The sequence below is a fragment of the Leucopleurus acutus genome (genome assembly GCF_964270905.1).
Source record: "Leucopleurus acutus genome assembly, chromosome: 15".
NCBI classification, from domain to species: domain Eukaryota; kingdom Metazoa; phylum Chordata; class Mammalia; order Artiodactyla; family Delphinidae; genus Leucopleurus; species Leucopleurus acutus.
In genome coordinates this window covers 71,792,439-71,820,075 of record NC_139157.1, presented here as the reverse complement: position 1 = coordinate 71,820,075, position 27,637 = coordinate 71,792,439, and the positions used below count along the sequence as shown (strand labels likewise).

At 35.1% G+C, this 27,637-nt stretch overlaps 1 protein-coding gene across 4 annotated transcripts in view; it reads left to right on the top strand.

Moving 5' to 3' along the window:
- DOP1A (DOP1 leucine zipper like protein A) overlaps positions 1 to 27,637 on the top strand; it is a 111,603-nt gene that overhangs the window by 19,286 nt on the left and 64,680 nt on the right. For all 4 annotated transcript variants that reach the window (XM_082855660.1, XM_082855658.1, XM_082855659.1 and 1 more), the window contains exons 2-6: positions 4,156 to 4,346; positions 7,364 to 7,545; positions 13,928 to 14,098; positions 16,363 to 16,556; positions 22,209 to 22,303. In XM_082855660.1, coding sequence (XP_082711786.1) covers positions 4,209 to 4,346; positions 7,364 to 7,545; positions 13,928 to 14,098; positions 16,363 to 16,556; positions 22,209 to 22,303 — 780 coding nt within the window. In that variant the 5' untranslated portion in view covers positions 4,156 to 4,208. The remainder of the gene's footprint in view (positions 1 to 4,155; positions 4,347 to 7,363; positions 7,546 to 13,927; positions 14,099 to 16,362; positions 16,557 to 22,208; positions 22,304 to 27,637) is intronic.

Genomic DNA, 27,637 nt, shown 5'->3' with positions numbered 1-27,637 from the left:
ATTTAGTGGTTTTCAGTACATTCACAGAGCTGTGTAACCATCCTTATAACCATTTTTTATTGAAGTATAGTTGATTTACAATGTTTTAATTTCTTCTCTACAGCAAAGTGATTCAGTTATATATATGTGTACATTATTTATATTCTTTTCAATTATGGTTTATCATAGGCTACTGAATATAGTTCTCTGTGCTATACAGTAGGAGCTTGTTGTTTATCCATTCCATATATAATAGCTTACATCTGCTAACCCCAGCCTCCCACTCCAACTCTCCCCCAATCCCCTCCCCCTTGGCAACCACAAGTCTGTTCTCTGTGTCTGTGAGTCTGTTTCTGTTTCATAGATAGGTTCATTTGTCTCATCTTTTAGATTCCACATATAAGTGATATTATATGGTATTTGCCTTTCTCTTTCTGACTTCACTTAGTGTGATAATCTCTAGTTGGATCCATGTTGCTGCAAATGGCATTATTTTGTTCTTTTTTATGGCTGAGTAGAATTCCATTGTATATATACCACATCTTCTTTATCCGTTCCTCCTGTCGATGGACATTTAGGTTGTTTCCATGTCTTGGCTATTGTGAATAGTGCTGCTATGAACATATGAACTCTTTGGATTAGAGTTTTGTCTGGATACATGCCCAAGAGTGTGATTGCTGGATCATATGGTAATTCTGTCTTTAGTTTTCAGAGGAACCTCCATACTATTTTCCACAGTGGCTGCACCAACTTACATTCCCACCAACAGTGCAAGAGTGTTCCCTTTTCTCCACATCCTCTTCAGCATTTGTTACTTGTGGAGTTTTTAATGATGGCCATTCTGACTGGTGTGAAGTGATATCTCATTGTAGTTTTGATTTGCATTTCTCTAATAACTAGTGATGTTGAGCATCTTTTCATGTGCCTATTGGCCATTTGTATTCCTTCTTTAGAGAAATGTCTATTTAGGTCTTCTGTACGTTTTTTTGATTGGGTTGTTTGTTTCTTTGTTGTCAAGTTCTATGAGCTCTTTGTATGTTTTGGAAGTTAAGCCCTGTCAGTCGCATCATTTGCAAATATTTTCTCCCATTCTGTAGGTTGTCTTTTCGGGTTTTTTTATGGTTTTCTGTGCTCTGCAAAAGCTTGTAAGTTTAATTAGGTCCTATTTGTTTATTCTTGTTTTTATTTCTCTTGCCTTGGAGACTGACCTAAGAAAACATTTGTACGATTTATGTCAGAGAATGTTTTGCCTATGATCTCTTCTAGGAGCTTTATGGTGTCATGTCTTATGTTTAAGTCTTTAAGCCATTTTGAGTTTATTTTTGTGCATGTTGAGAGGATGTGTTCTAACTTCATTGATTTACATGCGGCTGTCCAACTTTCCCAACACCACTTGCTGAAGAGACTTTTTCTCCATTGTGTATTTTTGCCTCCTTTGTTGAAGATTAAATGACCGTAGGTGTGGGGGTCTTATAATTAATTTTAACATTTTTGTCATTTCCAAAAGAAACCCTGTTCTCATTAGGAGTTGCTTTCTGTTTCTCCCCAATTCACTCCCCTCTCTACCCTAACCGAAAGCTAATTACTTTCCATCCCTGAAGACGTGTCTATTCTGGACATTTTATATAAATGGAATTATAAAATACATGGTTTCTTTCACTTAGCAGAATGTTTTCAAGGTTCATCCATATCATAGTATGTAACAGTACTTCATTCCTTTTTATCCTTGAATAATATTTCATTGTTTTTTATTCATCCACACATCAGTTGATAAGACATTTGAGTTGTTTCCCCTTCTTGGCCATTATGAATAATGCTTCTTTGAACATTCGTGTACAAGTTTTTGTGTGGACATGTTTTCATTTCTCTTGAGTATGTGTACCATACCCAGGAGTAGAATTGCTGGGTTGTATGGTAATTCTATGTTTAACATTTTGAGAACTGCCTGACTGTTTTCCAAAGCAGCTGCACCAATTTACATTCCCACCAGCACTGTACAAATGTTCCAGTTTCTCCATATCTTTGCCAATACTTACTATTGTCTTTTTTATTATAGCCATCCTAGTATCTTGTGGTTCTGATTTGCATTTCCCTGATACTTAATGATGTTGAGTATCACTTCATGGACTTTTTGGACATTTGTGTATCTTCTTCGGAGAAATGTCTATTCATATTCTTTGCCCATTTCAAAGTTATTTGTCCTTTTATTATTGACTTGTAAGAGTTCTTTATATATCTAGTTCAGGTCCCTTATCAGAAATATGGGAGATATATTTTCTTCCATTCTGTCAGTTGTCTTTTCACTTTGTTGATGGTATCTTTTGAAGCAGAGAAAGGTTTTTAATTTTGATGAAGTCCGGTTTATTTTCTCCTTGCTTGTGTTTATATTGCTTATGCTGCTTTTAGTGTTATTTCTGAGAAATCCTAAGAAGACCTAGCTCTGGGCCTTGAGGATTTACTCCTGTACTTTCTTCTAAGAGTTTTATAGTTCTAGCTGTTACATTTAGATCTGTGATTCATTTTGAGTTGCTTTTTGTATAGGTGTGAGGAAGGAGTCCACTTCATTCTTCTACATATGAATATCCAGTTATCCCAAAGCCATTTGTTGAAAGACTTTTTAACCCTCATTTAATTGTATTGGCTAGTTCTTAGATCCTTCTGCAGATCCACAAACCCAGCTCTAGGGAAGGGTGCAAAGTTAAAAGTCAGATAGGACACCAAAAAGGTGGAGAGGCCACATTATTTATTTATTTATTTATTTATTTATTTATTTATTTTTGGCTGTGTTGGGTCTTCATCGCTGCACGTGGGCTTTCTCTAGTTGAGGCGATGGGGGCTACTCTTCATTGTGGTGTGCGGGCTTCTCATTGCGGTGGTTTCTCTTGTTGTGGAACACGGGCTCTAGGCACACAGGCTTCAGTAGTTGTGGCACACAGGCTCAGTTGTTGTGGCTTGCAGGCTCTAGAGCGCAGGCTCAGTAGTTGTGGCACACAGGCTTAGTTGCTCTGTGGCATGTGGGATCTTCCCAGACCAGGGATCAAACCCGTGTCTCCTGCATTGGCAGGCGGATTCTTAACCGCTGTGCCACCAGTGAAGTCCCCGCATTGATTTTTAAGTTGAGCCTCGATTCCTTGTTACTACTGCACATTAGTTACCTATTCTATTGCTGTGTAACAAATTACCCCCCAACTCAGTGGCCTAAAACAACAAAATTTCTCTAGGTCATGAATTTGAGAGACTTAGCTATGTAGTTCTGGCTCAGGATCTCTCATGAAATCAGTCAAGATGTCAGTTGGTACTACAGTCAAATCAAGGCTTTCTTAGGGATGAAGGATCTGCTTCTAAGGTGGCTCATTCACGTGGCTGTTGGCAGAAAACCTCGGTTCCTTACCACAGAAACCTCTCCATAAGGTTCGTTGAAGTGCCCTCGTGATGTGGCAGCTGGCTTTCCCCAGATCTAGTGATCTAAGAGAGAGAGTAGGGAGGAAGCTGAAGTGCTTTTATGACCTAGTCTTGGCCATTACAAATTGTCACTTCTGCCTTACTATTTTCGTTAGAATTGAGTCCCAGAATCCAGCTCACAGGGCTGGAGAATTAGGCAGTGCTTTTTGAAAGTAATATCAAAGAATTTGTGGACATATTTTAAACTATCTCATATACTCGTCAGTTTTATTAAAAGTTTTATTAATTCCAAACAGCTTATGTTCTTTCATACTATATGCCCATTATCGCTTAATAAAATTAGATGATCTCCAAGTCATTCATTTCTTTTTCTTTTTCCTGTTGTTGTTGTTGTTATTGTTTTAATGTCCTTGATGTTTCTAATATAACCAGTCAGTGCATTTTAGGATCAAAACAAAGTAGAGGAGTATGTATCAGAATGTTATATCAGCAAATATGATAAAGAAATAACATGATTTCTAAAATAAGTACAGGAATATTTCCTCCTTTATAAATCCCTAAGTCCTCACAGCCATTTTTCCAGTTCCTAGAAAGCAACACATGAGTAGTTATCTTTGAAGCTGTCTTTGAATACGTCCATGAACCTGCGTACTAGCTGACTGAAGTTTTGATCACTCCTAACTCAAGAAACATTTAAAAGTTAGCCATTAATTCTGAACCCATTTTAATACTTTACTTTGTAACTTTGGTTCCTCCTGCAGACTTTTTTTGTAGGTGATGATTTTACATGACTTTGGAATTTGCCTCTAGTGGGACGCTGTGGGAGGATGAACACAGAAGAGCTGGAGTTATTGAGTGACTCCAAATACAGAAACTATGTAGCTGCAATTGATAAAGCACTAAAGAATTTTGAATACTCCAGTGAATGGGCAGATTTGATATCGGCACTTGGAAAACTTAATAAGGTATGTCTGTCTTACTCATTTTATAAAATGGAGTAAAAATCAGAAATCTGCATCTGTATTTACTGAATTTCTCTCAACCTTGAAGTAAAGAATTTAAAAACATAACTAAACCTCAGAATTACTTTTGACTCTGCTATTTTACTTCATGAGTTGCATGCCTATATAGTCAGACTTTTTTTTTTTTGAGGCCAAAACCACAACAGTACTTGAAAAATATAGTTATTCCTTTATTACCTATGAACACAAGACTAGGAAGCAAATATGCTAACCATGAAGGTTAATAAGTTCCTGTAAATGAGCATCAGATATGGTTCTGGAGTTCCTAGCAGCAAAATGAAAAATTGCATGTGGAAAGCAGTAACTGCTGTGTCCTTTCCAAATGGTATGTAGCATTAAGGAAACATTTTATGTCCAGACAGTTCTTAGTTATAGTCAGTATATTTTACAAAAGTGACAAGCTGTTGCTTAGGCCTTGGAGCTTGGCCTTGAATGATCCTTCTTCACATGTCAGGTTGTTATCCACTGTTATTGTGGTGGCATCACTGATCAACTTGTAGCTTTAAATTTTGACCCTTTTTTTTCTGTTATCCACTGTTATTGTGGTGGCATCACTGATCAACTTGTAGCTTTAAATTTTGACCCTTTTTTTTCTGTTATCAACTGTTATTGTGGTGGCATCACTGATCTACTTGTAGCTTTAAATTTTGACCCCTTTTTTTTTAACTTAGATCAAAATTTTCTCACTTCACACACATAGTTTTTATTTTGGGGGCTTTGGGGGTTTGTTTTTAATAGCTGTTAATTGAATACAAATGCTACTAAATATTAAGTGGACTAGGGGAGCAGATATGAAGGGCAAGCTCTTCCAGTAACTATTTTAACATCAAACAGTTTGGCATACAATTATTAGGAAAGAAATTTGTCTTAAGATACATACCAAGGACACTAGTTTTCAACCTCATACTATAGATAATTACCCTGATATCTTAAAAAGAAAAGCCTTCATTTCCAATGCCAAGGATTTATCTTAAAATTAGATGCACAAACTTTTGTTCGACATGTTAACTTCTAACATTTGTCATTTGAGGTTTGATAAATTCTCAAAACTTTTACAATATCCCCAAGAAATTGCATCCAAAAATATGAGTTTGTTTAAGGGTAGTTAGGTTCTTTCTTGTCCTGAAGGGTCTCTTTCTGAAGATTTATTAGGAACTACGTGTAAAAGCAGTTCATTAAATTGTGGAAATTAATTTGCCTAATTAGGTGCATAATTAGTTTTTTATACCTTTTTTTTTTTTTTTTTTTTTTTGCGGTACACGGGGCCTCTCTCTGTTATGGCCTCTCCCGTTGCGGAGCACAGGCTCCGGACGCGCAAGCTCAGCGGCCATGGCTCACGGGCCCAGCCGCTCCGTGGCATGTGGGATCTTCCCGGACCAGGGCACGAACCCGTGTCCCCTGCATCGGCAGGCGGACTCTCAACCACTGCGCCACCAGGGAAGCCCCTAGTTTTTTATACTTAATCAGTATTCATGAAAACAGATTTCACTGTATCCAGATAATATAACATAGGATATACAAAGCATTGGTGAAACTTACCTAAAATCATGGTGAAACAAGGCAAGGGTTATGTATATATAAATTTGTTGAAGATAGTCTAAATATGTTTTAGTATAAAATTTTATTTATTAATATACTAAATTATACCTCATTGATACAAGTTTTCTAACTCAAGTGCTTTTAGAAAATAGTGCTATATTTTGCTTTTTAAAAAAAATTTTTTTGGTATCGGTAGAATTTCTTTATTGAGGCATTTTGTGTTACACATCATTAAGTTTCCTTCTACAGAAGTACTTCTGATAATAATTATACTTTTCTTTAAAATATATGTAAATATTGATTCTTTGCTCCTGCATCCAAAATTCAAAGTAATATTCTAGAAATGGAAGGCAGCTAGTTTCAAAAAATAAAAATATTTTGTAGTTGGAGTCTTATTAGTGTTGTGCCCTTGATTTGCTTTGCATTCGTAGGTCTAATTTTATTTACATTCGTTACATCCAATTTAAAACTGGATTGAAGGCTTGTAGTGGGAAGAACATTGAAAATGTTATATCTAAGTGGACCTCAGACCCTCCGCTTTTTTTATGAAATGGAAAATCTAGTGCTTCTCTTCTGTACTGCCTTTGGCAGATCATTCGTTTTATATATTTTAACCTCAGTTATTTTTTAAAATAAAGGACTTCTTTTGTGTTTCATCTAAATTCCAGTTCCAGTCTATTATACTGTATTCATTCTGAGTGTTCATTTTCTAGTATTCTATCAGCATTTTGCCATAATACTCTGAAGAACTGCATTTGTAAGTCTTTTATCACTTAAATAATTAATCTCCTTTGAGTGATTTGTGAGATAGCATCTTCTTCTATAAATTCTGCCTTGACCATCATCTCTAAAGAAATGTAGTGGCTGAATAAATACAGCAACATGTATTTGGCCCAATTGGGAGATTAGTAAAAGCAAATGGGCAATTATAATCTCATGTATGTTCTTGTTAGCACTAGAATTACTTGCTATAATATGATATAGTACAGCAGTGGTTGTTCCTCTTCCAACAAAGTATCTATGTTGAGGTTCGATTTTCTTCATGTATTTCAGACAGTGTATCAAAAATAGGTTGAAGGCTGACTGACATTAAAGATTTGCAGACATCTAAAACGGTGCCTTTCTTCTGAACAAATTTGTTTTGGAAAGTATTGTTACTTTTCATAAAAATGTTATTTCTGTTAACACGTAATGAGTTTATTTTTTTAACAAATTAATAAATATTTTTAAATCCTCAGTTTTAATTTTAAATCCAGTATTGACAGATGTAACTGACAAAAACAAAAGTTTTTTGACATCCTCTATAATTTTTTCAGAGTGTAAAGAAGTCCTCTAAGGGTTTTTGGTAATACTATGCTAGAAAATGGAAATAAAATGAAATGTAATATTTTTCTCAACTGAATTAAAATGTTTTCTTCAAGGTTTTACAAAATAATGCAAAGTACCAAGTGGTACCCAAAAAGCTGACCATAGGCAAACGCCTAGCTCAATGTCTACATCCAGCATTACCAGGTGGAGTTCATCGGAAGGCACTTGAAACATATGAAATTATCTTCAAAATCATTGGACCTAAGCGACTTGCCAAAGATCTTTTTTTATATAGGTGAGAATAATTTTACTGTCTATTTGCATGTAAGTAAAAAGTATTTTTAGCTATTTTATGCTTTTTGCAGTAAAAGGTAAAAAATTGAAAAGTCCTTAATGATGAAAGTTTTCAGATGTCAGTCTTAAATATTTTGATAAATAAATAATTCAGAAAAATTTACAGTATTTCTTTCTTTCTTTTTTTTTTTAAGATTTATTTATTTATTTATTTTGTCTGTGCCAGGCCTTAGTAGCAGCATGCGGGATCTTCATTGCGGCATTCAGGATCTTTTAGTTGCAGCATGCGTACTCTTAGTTGTGGCATGTGGACTTCTTAGTAGTGGCATGCGGACTCTTAGTTGCAGCATGCATGTGGGATCTAGTTCCCTGACCAGGGATCGAACCCCGGCCCCCTGCATTGGGAACGTGGAATCTTACCCACTGGACTACCAGGGAAGTCCCTACTATTTCTTAATACAAGAATTTTTTCCTTCTCAGATGTCATTTTTGAAAAGTTTATTTTTTTTCAAAATGGTTGAGACTACAGAACATTCTGTGTTTTTAAGCTAGAGAACTACCCTGAGAAAAAATAGATACCTTGATCTCTTATCACCTTTCAACATAGTGGACCATTCTCTACTTAAAATAGTCTTTTTCTCTTGCCTTCTGTTATACTTCATTCTCCAGTTTTGTTACTTTCTCAATCTCCTTTACCAGCCTTTTCTCCTTTCCCTAAATTCTACCTATGGAGTTCCTTAAGGCTTGCTTAGTCCTGTACCTAATGTTTTCACTTTATATTCTCTCCTTGGGCATGCTTATCCAAGCCATGATTTATCTTTTATGTGCAGACTCCCAACTTGGTATCACTAGTGCTGACTTCTGCTTTAAACTCCTGGCTTACTCGCCACCTCAGTGTGGATCTTTAAAGGCAACTGAAGCTCAACCTGCTCCAAACTAACCTCACCTTCTCCCATAAACCTGGCCATCTGCAGTGCACTAAAGCTCAGTAAATGGCACCACCATCCATCCATTTACACCTGAAATCTCAGACTTACACTTGACATCTTGTTTTCTTTGCCCATATTCTCCTTCCTCTCATGAACATTCTGTCGCTAAGAGTTCTATCTCATGGTGGTTAAGAGCAGAGGCAGTGGAGTCAGACAATTCATATTTACAGCTAACTGGCTCTGTGATCTTGAGCCATTTTCTTTACCTCTCTCTGTATGTATTCTCATCTGCAAAAATGGGAATAAGATGATCAATTTCATAGTATTGTTAACAGAATTAAGAGAGTTAATATATGTAAAGTGCTTAGAACAATGTACAGCATGTAATAAGTACTCAATAAATGTTAGCTATCGTTCCATGTTCCAAATACATCTACCTCTCTCTACCCTTGCTGGCAGCATCCACACTAAGTAAGCATTATCTCTAGCCTGGTCTTTGTTACTGGCCTCCGAATATTCATATAACATCTGTTCTTACTCTCTTACACCCTTTTCTCCACATAGTATCAGAGTAAACTTTTTAATACATTGAATAGGTAATGTCATTCCTCTGTTAAAAACCTCCATTGACTTCCTCCTGTCGCTTAAAAATAGAATTCAAAGCCCTTACTATGGCTTTTAAGGCTTTATATACTTTGGCCCAGTCTGTGTCAGTGACCTCTTAACTCCTACCACTTTCTACCCAGTTTACTCCATTCTGACAGCATAGGTCTCTGCTTATTCTTCCTCATTTTCTTTGTTTTCCTCACCCTGTAATGCTTTAATCCAGGTCTCTGATCAAATATCAGCTCATAGAAGTCTGTGTATTTACTTCTACATCTTTGTCATTAGTACTCTGCAGTTTTACTGTGATGTATTTAGAGGTAGATATCTTTTTCTTTATCCTGGTTGGGATTCATTGGGATTTTAAAATCTGTAAATCAATACCTTTCATCAATTCTGGAGTCTCTTTAAATTGACTTTACTCCATGTATTCTCTCTTCCTTTTTTGGAACTATGATTAAACATATGTTAGAACTTTTCATTCTGGCTTCCCCATATCTTATCCTCTCTTCCATTTTAGTTTGATGTAGTCACACTTGTTTATTTTTGCTTTTGTTGCCTTTGCTTTAGGTTTCTTATCCAAAAAAATTATTGCCAAGGCCAGTGTCAGGGAGCTTTTCTCTATGTTTTCCTCTATATTTTATGGTTTCAGGCCTTATATTTAAGTCTTTAATCCATTTGGAGTTAACTTTTGTAAGTGGTGTAAGATAGGGGTCTAATTTCGTTCTTTTGCATGTGCATATCCAATTTTCCTCTATCATTCGTGACATTGGTGATGCAGACATCCTTTTTTACTCTGGTTAGTCTTGTCATGAGTTTATCAATTTTGTTAGTCTTTTTAAAAACAAACTTTTAACTTCATTGATCTACTTTACTGTGTATGTGTTTTCTCTTTCTTTAAATTCTGCATGGATGTTTTAAAAATAGAACCTAAAGTCAGTAATAGGTATTTTTAATACTAATAATAAACACTATATTCCAAGGAACAGCACTTTTTAATAAAAAGCTGAAAATTGCTCAGTTACATGTAATAACTGATCGATTCCTTTCTTAAGGCAAGACTTTTCTTATATAACTCATGCCTGCTACTTTTTAAACTCTTAAATAACAGAAAGTTTACTTTAAGAAACAGCTATTTTATGAAGTTGCAGTGTATCTAATTTTATTAGCAATATGCTATATAAGAATAATAAATTAATTCTAGAATACCATGTCTAAATATGGCAGACATTCTTATATACACATACCTTATGGAGTAAAATTGTTATTGTGTATTTTTTAGAAGTATAGCTAATTTAAAAACTAAAGTTTATATTAATGTTGGACTTTTTATTTTTTATTAAGTAAGTTAATCTCAAGGTTTATGCTTTAACATAAATACAAATACTTTTAAAGTTCTATAACCTATGATAAAATATCATATTGTGTCTTCAAACTTTTTTTTTTAATATGATACAGTACACAGAGGTGTTACTAAGAAGGCTAGACATGTAGTTTGAGCAGCGTAAAATATTAAATGGATATGTAAAGTAAACTTTTGATAATACAAACCCAGACTTCAGGCTAGAGAGATTTTAGAGCAGTTAGTATTCAGGTGGCAGTTGAAGCCAAGAGAATGATTGAGATCACCCAGTACGTTGTGAATAATAAGGAGGGTAAAGGAATGAGACCATTCTGTGAATACTTAGGAGTCACATTATTTAAAGAGCAGGTGGAGGAAAGTAGTCATTGAAAAGGAACAAGAAGAATCAGAGATAGAAAATGTACCAGGAGACAGAGCTCACCTGAAGCCAAAAGGGGAAAGAATTTCAAGAGAAAGTTGTGGTGATAGTATCAAATATTACTGGCACATGAAACAGTAGGGACTGAAAATAGACCATCAAATCTGGCGATTAGTAGACATTGGTGACAGTATGGAGAACAGCTTCAGTAGAGCAGGTAGAAGTGTCATGATTGAAGATCAGATGGGAGGTGATAAATTGGGAGGAGTGCTTTTTTTTTTCCCCCAAAAGTTGAAGTAGGAAGGCAGATTCAAGCCAGGAGGTAGTTAAGATAAAGGTTTGGGGATTTTGTTGTTGTAATTTGTTCTCTTTTTAGAGTCATAGGAAAGATTTAAGCACAATTGTCAGTGGAGGAAGAAAGAAATTACAGGAAAGAAAAAGGATGGTAGATAAAGCAGGGCCCTGGCAAAAGAAGACATTGGGTCCTGGGGCAAGGTAGCTTTGAAGAGGTTACTACTGTAGCTTTAAGTCACACTGTACTACCTAAAATTGAAGGCAGGAAAATGGCGAGTTGAGGGAATTCCCACTAGATGACCTCTGTTTTCTGTATAAAGTAGGAGCAAGACAGATTCTTGATTCATTTGTTAAGCACTTTGCAAGTGCAGGACTTGGTGGTAAGGATTTAGGATACAGAAATAAAAAGAGAGTCATGGTCTCTTGCTTTCTGATATTATAGAATTATCTACTAGAATTACTCTTTTTTCCCCCAGTTTTATTGGTAAATAATTGACATTCCTCACTGTGTAAGTTTAAGGTGTACAGCATGATGGTTTGATTTACATATACTGTGAAATGATTACCACAATAGGTTCAGCTAATATCATCTTTTCATATAGATACAATAAAAAGAAAAGAAAGAAGAAAAGAATAAAGGAAAAAAAATTTCTCCTTATGATGAGCACTCTTGGGATTTACTCTGTTACAACTTTCCTGTATATCATATAGCAGTGTTAACTGTAGTCATCATGTTTTACATTACATTCTTAGTACTCAATTATCTTATAACCGGAAGTTGGTACCTTTTGACCACCTTCTTCTAATTCCCCCTCCCTCTACCATTGGCTCTTGTAACCACAAATTTGATCTCTTTTTCTATGAGTTTGGGTGTTTTTTTGTTTTGGTTTGGTTTGTTTTAAGATTCTACCTATAAGTGAGATCATACGGTATGTCTTTTTCTGTCTGACTTATCTCAGTATAATACCTTAAAGATCCATCCATGTGGTTGCAAATGGTAGGATTTCCTCATTTTTATGGCTGAATAATATTCCATGTGTGTGTGTATGTGTGTGTGTGTGTGTGTGTGTGTGTGTGTATGTGTATACACATACACACAACTTCTTTATTCATCCATCAGTGGATACCTAGGTTGTTTCCATGTCTTGGCTATTGTAAATAATGCTGCTATGAACATGGGGATTCTTTTTGAGTTAGTGTTTTTTTTACCTTTGAATATATTCCCAGAAGTGGAATTTTTAATTTTTTAGGAATCTCCATACTGTTTTCTATAGTGACTGTACCAATTTGCAGCCCCTCCAGCAGTGCACAGGGGTTCCCTTGTCTCCACATCCATACCAGCATTTGTTATATCTTGTCTTTTTGATGATGGCCCTTCTGCCAGGCATAAGATGTTATCTCACTGTGGTTTTAATATGCATTTCCCTGTTGACTAGTGACGTTGAGCATCTTTTCATGTATCTGTTGACCATTCATGTATCTTCTTTGGAGAAAAGTCTATTTAGGTCCTTTGCCCATTTTGTAATTAGGTTATTTGTTTGCTATTGAGTTGTACAAGTTCTTTATGTGTTTTAGATATTAACCCTTTATCAGATATATGGTTTGCAAATTTTTTTTCCCATTCTGTAGGTTGTCTTTTTACTTTGTTGATGTTTCCTTCTGCTGCTGCAAGGAATAGCATTACTTTTTTTTTTTTTTTTTTGACTGCACTGTGTGGCATGCAAGATCTTAGTTCCCCGACCAGGGATCGGACCCTTGCCCCCTGCAGTGGAAGCGCAGAGTCTTAACCACTGGACCGCCAGGGAAGTCCCTAGCATTACTTATTATTATCACAGCAATAGAATTACTTACTGCTAGTAAAAACAGAATTACTTATTAGAATAAGTGTTAGGTTCTATGGGAACATCAAATAGGGAGCCTAACCTAGTCTAATTAGGAGACAGTCTCCTCAAGGAAACAGCTTAGGCTGAGTTCCTGAGTCCTAGGAATCATCCAGACAACAAGGAGGTTGTAAGTAAGGGAGCAGGAATTGTATCTTTCAGAGCAGCATGTGTGAAGGCCTGCTCGCTAACGAGGGTGTGGAAAGTTCTAAAATGAACTTGAGAGGAATTCTTCAGTGTAGCTGGAGCAGAGGGTGCAGGAGTGATATTGGTGAGCATACATTGTCTCTATAGAGGTATGTAGTAGCAAGATGTTAAAAGCCACATTAAGCATTTAGACTATATCTTAAAGGCAGCAGGAAACCAAGTGAAAGGTTTTATTGAGAACAGCTGCTTCAGGGCTATCCTGAAGCAGTACTTGGTAAGACATGATGATTGAGAGATGATGATTGAGATATCTTGGTGGTCTCTTCTAAGGAGCTTTCTGATGGAGATGGAGAGAATTTATTATATTCAAAAAATATCTAGGAGGATGGCTTGGAGAGAAAACTTGGTAATTGATTCCGATTTAAAGTAGATTTTTTTAAAAGGGTCAAGAGTCACTCTAAGATGTATAGCCTTTGGTCAACCAGATGGATGCTGATGCCATATTTTGAAATGGAAAATACAGGGGAAGGATCTGGATTTGGGGCAGGGGGAGAGAGGGAACTCTGTTTATGAATTGTGAAATTTGAAGGCCTTGTGAAACAGCTAGGTGGCCACTGGGTTTATGAGTATGAAGCTCAGGTGAGAGACCTAGTTTGGTTTAATGGATATAGAAGGCATCACTATACAGGATACCATTTTAAGCTGAGCAGTATAACATTCATTTTAAAAAGATTTATACACACATGTTGGTACATATGAATTAATATTTTATAGTTATTTTATCCCCCACTTTTATTTTTATAAAACAGTTCTGGACTATTTCCTCTTCTTGCAAATGCTGCCATGTCGGTGAAACCAACATTGCTAAGTTTGTATGAGATATATTATCTGCCTTTGGGTAAAACACTGAAGCCTGGTCTACAAGGATTGCTAACTGGTATTCTTCCTGGCTTAGAAGAAGGATCAGAGTACTATGAGAGGTAAGATAGTACTGTTATTGCTGCAGCTAAGTAATCAAAGTCATGGATTTGTCAGCAAGCATCCTTAAATCAGTAATATTAGCATCACAAAAACTAATTATTCTTGACACTTCAGTATATCACCTGAAGATTTTTATAGCAAAAAAATTATTGTAGTGTGTCTAGTTTGTGTATCACACTGAAAATTTAGCTGAGTAATAAGAGCACAGACTTGGAAGGTAGATGGACTGGGTTCAAATCCTAGTTTGACGGACACTGTGTGAGCTTAGGAAAGCTTTTTCAACATTTCTGAACTTTATTGAGTTTTCTCATGTATAAAAAAGCATAACCTATTTCATTGTGTTACTATAATATTTCAATATCACTTAGTCTAGTGCCTAGCACATAAAAATCACTCAAAAATTTGTGACCCATAATTTAAAATAATAGTACAATAGATAGAACATTTAAATTTATAAAATGAATAGGAAATTGGGCCATGTACCATCAATTTTTAAATTGTTAATGGTGGAAAATAGCCTAGCACCAACCTATTGACATGATACTCTTGATATTTTAACTCTTCAAAGAAAATGATTTGATCTGTTTTGGAGCCTGTCATTTCTTTGGAAGTTAATAGTGGTAGACAATGCAGGGTAACGTTAAGTATCTTTAATATCTCTGTTACTGATATTCTTACCAAAAAGGAAATTATGAATTAAGGTGGCAGAAAAAGAAAATGGCAAACTTTCTTTACAAGTACACATGATTTAAATTTAAATAATTTATTCCAGTGCATTGACCAGCTACCCTTTTATTGTATTTCATCTGCTCCCATAATGCTGTAAGAATCTAATCCTGAAAATATTGGATTACTCTTATAAGCTACTTTGAGAAAAAATACTTTAGTCCTCAAAACTTATCATTTACTTTTATTAACTTTTTTACTTACTTGCTTACAAGTTTAGAAACACAATATGAGATTATTTTATTAAGTTTATAAATCAGTCTTGTTTTAAATTGTTTTATTAATTCTCCTAAGGGAAGCATACAATGAATACCATTTCATAAATCTGCTAGTTATAATTAAAAATTTAACGTAGAAATTGAATAATGGTCTTTATGACTGTGGTATCTCTATGATTTAATCTTGTTATGTGCCTTAGTCTTTTGGGCTGTTGTAACAAAATACCACAGACTGGGTAGAAATTTATTTTCAGAAACTTAGAAATATTCAGAAATGCAGAAATTTATTTCTCACAGTTCTTGAGGCTGGGAGTCCAAAATCAAGGTGCCAACATGACCATGCTCTGGTGAGAGCCTTCTGCCTGGTTCATAGCTGGAGCCTTTTCCCTATATCCTCATCTACTGGAAGGGACTTTGGAGCTCTGTTGGTATTTCTTTCATAAGAACACTAATCTCATTCATGAGAGCTCTACCCTCATGACTTAAGCACCTCCCAAAGGTTCCACATTCTAATACCATCACTTTGGGGGATCAGGGTTTTAATGTATAAATTTTCAGGGGGCATAAACATTCAGACCATAGCAATATGTTTTGCCAGTTATTTCACACAAGTTCTATAAAATGATATGAAAACATGTTCTTTTAATGCGTAGTTAAATTGAGGCTAGAAGGGATTACAGTGTTAGTATTAAATCACATAGTAAGTTAACAGTAGAACTCGTCATCAGATTCTCTTGATTCTGAATCTGCTTTACAGCAATGTAATAATTTTTGTGTATTGCATTGTTTATCTTATGTTTAAAACAAATGAAAGGTAATTATTCTTTAAATGCAGTTCTTAATAGAGCAATAATGCATCTCTGATTTTGTCATAGGATAATTCATTGAAATAGTGAATTACATAATGTGATTTCAAAGAGAAGGAAATATTTGGAAATAGCCTTTAAAATTTTGTAGAAAATCAACAGAAGATATGTTCTGCTATAGGATTATTATTAACTATAATGTATGTGGGTTTAACAACCCACTGAGGCAGATGGGACTTGTGGTGGTGTTCTTGTTGTTATCTTCATTTTACGGTTGAGGAAACTGAACTGAAGAAACACTAAGTGATTTCCCCAGATTACACAGCTAGTAATTGGGAGAGCCAGGACTTACACCCCAGTTCTCTGACTCTGACGTGTATGCTTCTTCCCATCTATGGAACATATGACTACGGCAGGGATGCTTTCATACATTCTGGGAGAGGATAATGATTTGTGTTTAACATCGTGAAACTAAATATTTCCCTTTTTCAACCACTTTATTTTGTACCTCAGAACAAACACATTATTGGAAAAGGTTGCTACTGCAGTGGACCAGTCGGCATTCTACAGTGCCCTCTGGGGTAGCCTTCTAACCAGTCCTGCTGTGCGTTTACCTGGAATCACGTATGTTCTTGCCCATTTGAACAGGAAGCTTTCCATGGAAGATCAGCTTTATATAATTGGCAGTGATATTGAGCTAATGGTAGGTATACATGTGGTTGCTCATTTAACTCATACTTCTTTATAGCCAGACACAAAATTCCAGATATTGAGAATCGTGCCACGAATGAAGTTCCTGTTTTCATGGAGCTTACATTTTTCATCAAGGAAACTTAAAGACCAAAATAGTCGCTAATTATTTTTTTGAAAACCTACAAAGTTTTTTCATGGAAAAGGAATTGTTATTTATATGTTATCTTTATTATCTGTTATTCAAGCAACTAAATGGCCTTTATTACCATCTTGCTAACTGATTAGACCATTGTTAACATAGCCACATTCATTATATTATCTCGAAGTGTACCTTCTGTTGGATCATAGATTTATTTATAGGAAAGACAGATTTTAGACAAAGTGATAGCCAGATTCTGTATGGGATTTATGCAAAATGATGTATTACTAAAGCAGATAGTGAAAGATAGTTGAAAAAAATCACATTGATTGTTTGCTTATACTTTTTAATTTCAAGGTTAAGAACAGAAGGAAACCTTTTATCTCTGTAGAGTGCTGTACTCTTAAAATGAGCAAGGAGTGAAAAACAAAGAATCCCTTAAGGGTCATTTTAAAATGTTTAAAAAAATATTTATGAGAGTTTTTTTTATGAGTAGTTCTCCAGCAGATAGTCTTTGGACTTGAACTATAGGTTGGAGACACCAGCCTCCATAGTTGCATAAGTCAGTTCCTCAAATCTCTCTCTCTCTCTCTCTCTCTCTGTCTCTCTGTCTCTCTCTCTCTCTCTCTCCCTCCCTCCCTCCCTCTTTCTCCTACTATTCCTGTTTCTCTGAATATCCCTGATGAACATAAGAATCTCTTGATTTTTTCCCCATAAAATCAGGATTCATGAAATCCCTTTTTCCTAGAATTATCATTTGTCTTCTCTAGTTTCTACTTCCTTACTTCCCTTATAAAATATACATTCCCCTGCACCCTAATCTATGTTTGATTTCTTATTCCCTATATTCAATCCAAACATTCTTGCTGCAATGGTTTAATTTATTGTATTATGCCAGAAATTGCAAAGTGTCAATCTCCAACACTTAAATTATACAGAGGTCTTGTCATTTGTTAAGTCCAGTGAAAATGCTTCATTTTCTAAATCTTTTACCTACTGTTTCAAAAGCTTAAAAGATGAAAATGTGCAAGTGAATCTTATTTTGTGACCAAAACGTTTTAAAAGTCTGCACTTTGAAACACATTTGGCTATAATTTTTTCACATAATGGATTTTCAATTTGTACTTGGGTGTATTAAAGGCACCTGAGATTTAACTTATTTTTCCCATTGATTATGTGAATTGCTAGCCCCTGCCCTGAATTCTCAATTAGGGTTAATGATACCATCCATGTATTGCAATAGAAACCTTACAAATGTCCATGATTTGCCATTCTCCCTTACCTCTCTCGTCTGTATGTTCTCTCCAAATAACAAAGACAAAGAAGAAACTATTGCTAAATGCAAAACCAGAATGAATGTCACCAATAATATTTAAGCAAAAAAATAAACAAAACAAAACAAAAAAATTTAAGCAAAAAGAGCCAGATACAAAATATTGCATAATATATTTATTGCATAATATGTGTATTACACAGTAAATTACAAAAACATGCAGAAACCAATCTATGGTATCTATGGTAATATAAGCCAATAATCATGGCTTTTGAAAGGATATTGAAAGGTTGTGATTAATCATCCTTTACTTTTTCCCCACATGATTATGAAATGACAGATTTTTATGCAGATTTTTGGTTATATGTATTAAAGTGTAATTAACATACATTGAAATTAACTCATGTGTACAGTTGTATGAATTTGACAAATACATACAAATCATTTGTCAAATTCATACATACTATACATACTATAGTATACTATACATACTATATACATATATATACTATAAAATCAAGATAGAGAACCTTTACATCACCCCAAAAAGTTCTTTTCTGTCCCTTCGTAGTCACTCTCATTCCCCTACACTCCCAAGTCCTTGTAAACACTGATCTATTTTCTATTCCTGTAGATTGTGCTTTTTGCAGAATGTTACATAATAGAATCATGCAGTGTTAGCTGTTGTCTGGTTTCTTTCACTTTGTACAGCGTGTTTGAGAATCATCCATGTTTTTGCATGTATCAATAGTTTGTTCTTTTATATTGCTATGTAGTATTGTATGAATATACCATAGTTTGTTTATTCATTCACTGATTAATGAACATTTGAGTTCTTTCCAGTTTGGGGCAGTTATGAATAAAACTAATATAAACATTTGCATACAGTTATTTATATAGACATATGTTCTTTTTTTTTCCATTTACAACTATTTCTCTTTTTTTCATATTTATTTATTTGGCTGCGTTGGGTCTTGGTTGTGGCACACGCAATCTTTTGTTGTGGCGCACGGGCTTCTCTCCAGCTGTGACACTCAGGCTCTAGAGCGCATGGGCTCAATAGTTGCAGGGTGTGGTCTCTCTAGTTGTGGTGCACGGGCTCCAGAGCACGTGGGCTCAGTAGTTGAGGCATGCAGGCTCTCTAGGTGTGGCGCACAGGCTCTAGAGGCTGCAGGCTTAGTTACCCCGCAGCATGTAGGATCTTAGTTCCCCGACCAGGGATCGAACCCGCATCCCCTGCATTGGAAGGCAGATTCTTAACCACTGGACCACCAGGGAAGTCCCTCTTTTTTTTTAATTTTTATTTTATATTGGAATATAGTTGATTTATAATGTTAGTCTCAAGTGCACAGCAACATGATTCAGTTATACATATACATATATCTATTCTTTTTCAAATTCTTTTCCCATTTAGATTTTTTTTTTTTTTTTTCGGTACGCGGGCCTCTCACTGCTGTGGCCTCTCCCGTTGTGGAGCACAGGCTCCGGACGTGCAGGCTCAGCGGCCATGGCTCAGGGGCCCAGCCTCTCTGTGGCATGTGGGATCTTCCTGGACTGGGGCACGAACCCGTGTCCTCTACATCGGCAGGTGGACTCTCAACCACTGCGCCACCAGGGAAGCCCTCCCATTTAGATTATTACAGAATCTTGAGTAGAGTTCCCTGTGCTATACAGTAGGTCTTTGTTGGTTATCTGTTTTAAATACAGTAGTGTGTCTATGTTAATCCCAACCTCCTAATTTATCTTTTCCCCCCACCTTCCCCCTTTGGTAACCATAGGTTTGTTTTTTAAGTCTGTGAGTCTATTTCTGTTTTGTAAATAAGTTCATTTGTATCATTTTTTTAAGATTCCTTATATAAGCAATATCATATGATACTTGTCTTTCTCTGTCTGACTTACTTCACTTAGTATGATAATCTCTATGTCCATCCATGTTGCTGCAAATGGCATCATTCTCTTTAATGGCTGAGTAATATTCCATTGTATATATGTACCACATCTTCTTTATCCAGACATATATTCTTATTTCTTGGGAAAATACATAGGAATGGGATTCCTGCTTTATAAGGTAAATATATGTTTAACTTTTTTTATAACAGCTTTATTGAGATATAATTCACATACCAAGAAATTTATCCTTTTGAATTGAACAGTTCATTGGTTTTTAGTTTATTCACAAAGTTGTACAACTATCACCACTAATTTGAGAACATTTTCGTCACCCCAGAAAGAAACCTCATCTGTACCCATTAATCACATCACATTTTCCCTCACTCCTGTCCCTAGCAACCACTGTCTATTTTCTGTTTCTATAGATTTGCCTATTCTGGACATTTCATATAAATAAAATATATGATATGTAGTCTTTTATGAATAGCTTCTTTCACTTACCATAATATTTTCAAGATTTGTTCATATTGAAGCATGTACTTCATTCCTTTTAATAGCTGATTGATACTCTACTGTTTGGATATAGCACATTTTATTTATCCATCATTCAGTTGATTACAGTTTGGGTTACTTCTCCTTTTTGGCTCTTAAGGAATAATTCTTTATGAACATTCATGCATACATTTTTGTATCTTCTAGGTATACACCTAACAGTGGGATTACTGGGTCATATGGTAACTGTTTAACTTTTTGAGGAACTGGCAAACTGTTTTCCAAAGTTACTGTACCGAGTTACATTCCAATCAGCAATATACGAGGGTTCCCTTTTCTCTACATCCATTTCAATACTTGTTACTGTCTGTCTTTTTTATTATAGCCATCCTAATGGGTTTGAAGTGTTATCTCATTGTGGTTTTGATTTGCATTTCCCTAATGATTAATGATGTTGAACATATTTGTGGTTATTGGCCATCTTTAAATCTTTGGAGAAATGTCTGTTCAAATTCTTTGCCCATTATTTAAATTGGTTTATTTCTCTTTTTGTTGTTATGTTGTAGGAGTTCTCTATACATTTTGGATATTAAATTCTTATCATATATATGATTTAAAAATATTTTCTCCCATTCAGTTGTCTTCTCACTTTCTTGGTAGTGTCCTTTGAAGCACAAAAATTTAAATTTTGATCAAATTCAATTTATCTGTTTTCTTTTTTGTCATTTGTGCTTTTGGTGTTAGATATTATCTAAGAAATTGTGTCTAATCTAAGCTCAAACAGATTTACTTTTATATTTTCTCCTAATATATGTTTTAAGGTTATAAGAAACTACCAAACTATTTTCCAAATGTATTGTTACATTTCCTTTTAATGACTTAATGGAAGTTTTAAAGAAGTCATTTTTTTAAATTTCTTTAAAAATCAAGTGCCATAATTGGATAACTGTTTATAATACATCACAGCCAAAGGACTAACCTCCTTATTATTCAAAGAGCTACGTAAATAAATAAGTAAATATTAACAGTCAAGTAGGAAAATTGATTTGAACAGAAACTTAACCTAAGGAAATAAAAATAATTCAAAGGTACGAAAAAATTCTCAGTGTTATTTGTAAGAAGAGAAATAAAAATTTAAACTGTATGAAGATACCCATTTTCATATATCAGATTGACAAAAACAAGAAACGTGTGGGTTAACACGGAAAAACAAATTGTCACACAGAGCGGGTGAGAATATAAATATACATAACCTTAAGACAAAGCATTACACTATTTAAATTGCAACTGCGTATATCACAATATCTGGCAATTCTGCTTTGAAAGATTTATCCTGTAGGTGTGCTTGTATATTATGTAAGTATATTGCAACATTACTTACAATGGTAAATGGTTGTAAGCAGTATAAATGTCCATCATTAGGAGCCTAGTTAAATAAATAAGGATGCATCTATGAAAGGAAGTATTTCTTTGGATATAAAAAATGAAGTTCTTTATGTAGTGTTAAGGAAAGCTCTGCAGAGTATGTTGTTAAATGAAAAAGGCAGAGTTTGGGATTATGCATGCATGTTTTTATTTACTTACCTTTGCAGAAAGTATTCACTGGTAATCTTGATTGTTTACACAAACAAAACTGGGTGGTTGGAAACAGATGGGGGAGAACCTTTTGGCTGTGTACTCTTTTGTGCTCCTTAATTTTAAACTATTATATTTACCTATTCAAAACAATGTACAAATGTGTCATTAGTGATAAAAGAAACTTGGGAGCATACTTCTATTTTTTGAGGAAAATGAAGCATTGTTACATTTTCATGTTAACTATTTCCCAGGGTAATACACAATAGATACTAAAGACTCTCTTATTCTAGGTAGAAGCGGTAAGCACTTCGGTGCAGGATTCAAGTGTACTGGTACAGAGAAGCACACTGGACCTCATACTCTTCTGTTTTCCATTCCACATGAGTCAGGTAAAACAGTAATGCCAGTATCAACATAAAGCATTCTTTCGACGTTCATAGATTCCTGATGTGTAGTTATTTTTAAAATTGGATTTAAGTTGTATTCTCTTGTTTTATAAACCAGTAAGTACACAGAAAACAAGTTCCCTTTTTAAGGAGTGGAATTTGTGAAATTTTGGGGAAAATAAGATTTATTGATTTGGATAAGAATATGAAGAATTAAATAGATTATTTCATACCTTTAAAAAAAAAGTTTTAACCTTTAAAAACCAAGAGGTATCGTTATTCATTGCTAGCTGTGAGTAAGCCAAGACTCTGAGACCCAGGCCTTCTACCTAGCTCTTATCTCTGTCCTAATGTCATCTTTTCTTGGTTTGGTGATTTGGGGGATGTATGTCAGACCCTTAGCAGAGTTGGCTGTAATTTGAAAGCCAAATATTTAGTTACTCTGACATTCTCTAGTACAGTTGAAATTTGAACAAGGGTTTGAACTGCACAGGTACACTTATATGCAGATTTTTTTTCAAGAGTAAATACTACAGTACTACAGAATCCATGGTTTTTTGAATCCTAGGATATGAAACCGTGGATATGGAGGGCCGACTGAAATTATGCTTGGATTTTCCATTAACTGTCGACACTCTTAACCCCCTCTTTGTTCATGGGTCAACTGTACTTTCGTGACAGATGAGAATAACTCACTTAAATCGTAAATGAAGCTGGAACTTAATTTAATTACTATCCTCATTTTTTAAGGAAGTGATCTAAATTCTTTTGAGTTCTAAATTATGATGAGCAATTTAGAGCGCCAATGTGTAAGTATTCAGAATGGTGGAACTACATACCTAACAAATGTAATAAGAAATGGAAAACTTTTACCTCGGAAAAGTAAGTTTGTCTCTAAAATGTCATCAGCAGAAAAGACGATTATTTGGGATTTTGTAAGAGCTGTGGTTAGTAGATAACTAGTGAATTTTCATTATAATTGGCCATGCTCAAATTTTTCTTTTATTACTTTATTCAGGTTGAAATTGAGTTACTAATAATTGAAGAATCTTACACTTCATTGCCTATACTGTTCCCTAGTAATAGGAGCAGTATATTTATAGGGGTGGGACATAAACCACCCCCAGTTTCTATTTTAAGACTTGCCATCCTTAAGCCAAGGGCCTTTATTCTGCCTCTGGCTTTTCACAAAAACGGCTGCTGTGGCATATTGGTGTAGTCTGAACTTACCAGTAGAGAGGTGGGCAAGCAGCCTGCAAGATAAGAATGATTTTTTACGATGGCTTCACAGGCGAATTCTGTTAAACATTTAGAGAAGAGCTAACTCCTATCCTTCTCAAACTCTTCCAAAATATAACAGAGGGAGGAACACTTTCAAACTCATTCCACGAGGCCACCATCACCCTGATACCAAAACCAGACACAGATGTCACAAAGAAAGAAAACTACAGGCCAATATCACTGATGAACATAGATGCAAAATCCTCGACAAAATACTAGCAAACAGAATCCAACAGCACATTAAAAGGATCATACACCATGATCAAGTGGGGTTTATCCCAGAAATGCAAGGATTCTTCAGTATACACAAATCAATCAGTGTGATACACCATATTAACAAATTGAAGGAGAAAAACCATATGATCATCTCAATAGATGCAGAGAAAGCTTTTGACCAAATTCAACACCCATTTATGATAAAAACCCTGCAGAAAGTAGGCATAGAGGGAACTTTCCTCAACATAATAAAGGCCATATGTGACAAACCCACAGCCAACATCGTCCTCAATGGTGAAAAACTGAAACCATTTCCACTAAGATCAGGAACAAGACAAGGTTGACCACTCTCACTACTATTATTCAACATAGTTTTTTAAGTTTTAGCCACAGCAATCAGAGCAGAAAAAGAAATAAAAGGAATCCAAATCAGAAAAGAAGAAGTAAAGCTGTCACTGTTTGCAGATGACATGATAACTGTACATAGAGAATCCTAAAGATGCTACCAGAAAACTATTAGAGCTAATCAATGAATTTGGTAAAGTAGCAGGATACAAAATTAATGCACAGAAATATCTTGCATTCCTATACACTAAGGATGAAAAATCTGAAAGTGAAATTAAGAAAACACTCCCATTTACCAATGCAACAAAAAGAATAAAATACCTAGGAATAAACCTACCCAGGGAGACAAAAAACCTGTATGCAGAAAATTATAAGACACTGATGAAAGAAATTAAAGATGATACAAATAGATGGAGAGATATACCATGTTCTTGGATTGGAAGAATCAACATTGTGAAAATGACTCTACTACCCAAAGCAATCTACAGATTCAATGCAATCCCTATCAAACTACCACGGAACTAGAACAAAAAATTTCACAGTTTGTATAGAAACACAAAAGACCGCGAATAGCCAAAGCAATCTTGAGAATGAAAAACGGAGCTGGAGGAATCAGGCTCCCTGACTTCAGACTATACTACAAAGCTACAGTAGTCAAGACAGTATGGTACTGGCACAAAAACAGAAATATAGATCAATGGGACAGGATAGAAAGCCCAGAGATAAACCCAGGCACATATGGTCACCTTATCTTTGATAAAGGAGGCAAGAATATACAATGGAGAAAAGACAGCCTCTTCAATAAGTGGTGCTGGGAAAACTGGAGAGCTACATGTAAAAGTATGAAATTAGAGCACTCCCTAACACCATACACAAAAATAAACTCAAAATGGATTAAAGACCTAAATGTAAGGCCAGACACTATCAAACTCTTAGAGGAAAACATAGGCAGAACACTCTATGACATAAATCACAGCAAGATCCTTTTTGACCCACCTCCTAGAGAAATGGAAATAAAAACAAAAATAAACAAATGGGACCTAATGAAACTTAAAAGCTTTCGCACAGCAAAGGAAACCCTAAGCAAGACGAAAAGACAACCCTCAGAATGGGAGAAAATATTTGCAAATGAAGCAATTGACAAAGGATTAGTCACCAAAATTTACAAGCAGCTCATGCAGCTCAATATCAAAAAAACAAACAACCCAATCCAAAAATGGACAAAAGACCTAAATAGACATTTCTTCAAAGAAGATATACAGATTGCCAACAAACACATGAAAGAATGCTCAACATCATTAATCATTAGAGAAATACAAATCAAAACTACAATGAGATATCATCTCACACCGGTCAGAATGGCCATCATCAAAAAATCTAGAAACAATAAATGCTGGAGAGGGTGTGGAGAAAAGGGAACACTCTTGCACTGTTGTTGGGAATGTAAATTGATACATCCCGTATGGAGAACAGTATGCAGGTTCCTTAAAAAACTAAAAATAGAAGTACCATATGACTCAGCAATCCCAATACTGGGCATATAACCTGAGAAAACCATAATTCAAAAAGAGTCATGTGCCAAAATGTTCATTGCAGCTCTGTTTACAATAGCCAGGACATGGAAGCAACCTAAGTGTCCATCAACAGATGAATGGATAAAGAAGATGTGGCACATATGTACAATGGAATATTACTCAGCCATAAAAAGAATCGAAACTGAGTTATTTGTAATGAGGTGGATGGACCTAGAGTCTGTCATACAGAGTGAAGTAAGTCAGAAAGAGAAAAACAAATACCATATGCTAACACATATATATGGAATCTAAGAGAAAAAAAAAAAGCTCATGAAGAACCTAGGGGCAAGACGGGAATAAAGACACAGACCTACTAGAGTATGGACTTGAGGACATGGGGAGGGGGAAGGGTAAGCTGTGACAAAGTGAGAGAGTGGCATGGACATATATACACTACCAAACGTAAAATAGATAGCTAGTGGGAAGCAACCGCATAGCACAGGGAGATCAGCTCGGTGCTTTGTGACCACCAGAGGGGTGGGATGGGGAGGGTGGGAGGGAGGGAAACGCAAGAGGGAAGAGATATGGGAACATATGTATATGTATAACTGATTCACTTTGTTATAAAGCAGAAACTAACACACCATTGTAAAGCAATTATACTCCAATAAAGATGTGAATGAATGAAAGGAAGGGAGGGAGGGAGGGAGGGAGGAAAGAAAGAGAAAGAAAAAGAAAGAAAGAAAGAAAGAAGAAAAGAAAGATTATGGCAAAGAAATATGTGGCTCAAAAGCCTAAAATGTTTATTAAAAAAACTTATTAACCTTTACTGTTAAACATTCCCTTTGTTTTCTTCCCTTTCAAACTTTCAACGCTATTAGTCCTTCAATATACTGATAGATGATTCAGCAAGATCTGAAGAATTAAGTCATGGTAGACTTAAATTGACATGAACAATGTAATCTCACTAGACCAGTACTTCTCAACCTTTTTTCAGCCTGAGCTTCTTTCAGTACTTTCTAACTCTACCACCTCTGTATCCCTACCAACCAAAAAGATTTTCTCTGCCTTCCTTCTGTAATTTGTATTATGAAAACAATAGCTGTGTTGAATATGTTTTTTTAAAAGTACATACTCCACCCAGACCAATTCTAATACTCTTCCCCCCCATTACTATACCATATTATTAGATTACCTTAGAAAAAGGATCAAAGGATCATGACAGAGTATTCTTTGTTCCCCACTTTCCTCCTTTCCATGTCTTGTATGTAATAAACTCATAACAAGTATTGATTGTAATGGTAATTTAAGAGAGCCTTCATTAACTTATCCCAAAAAGAGTGATTGCTGTTAGGAGTGTTAGCACTTTACAAGTTTATTAGACTCTATTAATTTTATGGAAAGTTGACCCTAATCTCTAGAAGTTAGACCTTTAATTGAGATTATAATAGAATTTTTTTCCATATTAGCAATACGTAGTGATGTCAGTAGTAATCAAGAAGTGACTTCTTACTTTCTTAGGAAAGTAAGTTTTTCTCTCAAAATAAGATTGGAAGACATTAGTACTTCTCATATCTTGTGACAATATCTGTGACCTACATGTATCTGAGGTTAAATAGGTAGATCAGCAGTTCTTTGGTTTCAGGACCCCATTACACTCTTTAAAAATATTGAGGATCCTAAAAATTCTTTTGCTTATGTAGGTTAGATCTATCTATGTTTATCATATTATAAATTAAAACTGGCAAATTTTAAAATATTTATTAATTCATTTAAAATAACAATAACAAAGTTATCACATGAGTACAAATAATATTTTATGAGAGTATTTTCCAACACGTTAAAAAAATTAGTAGATTAGCATTGTTTTATATTTTTTGAAAATCTCTTTAATGTCTGGTCTAATAGTAGAAAGCAGAATGCTCGTATCTACTTCAGCATTCACTCTGTTGTGATTTTTTTCTTTTGATTAAAGTATATG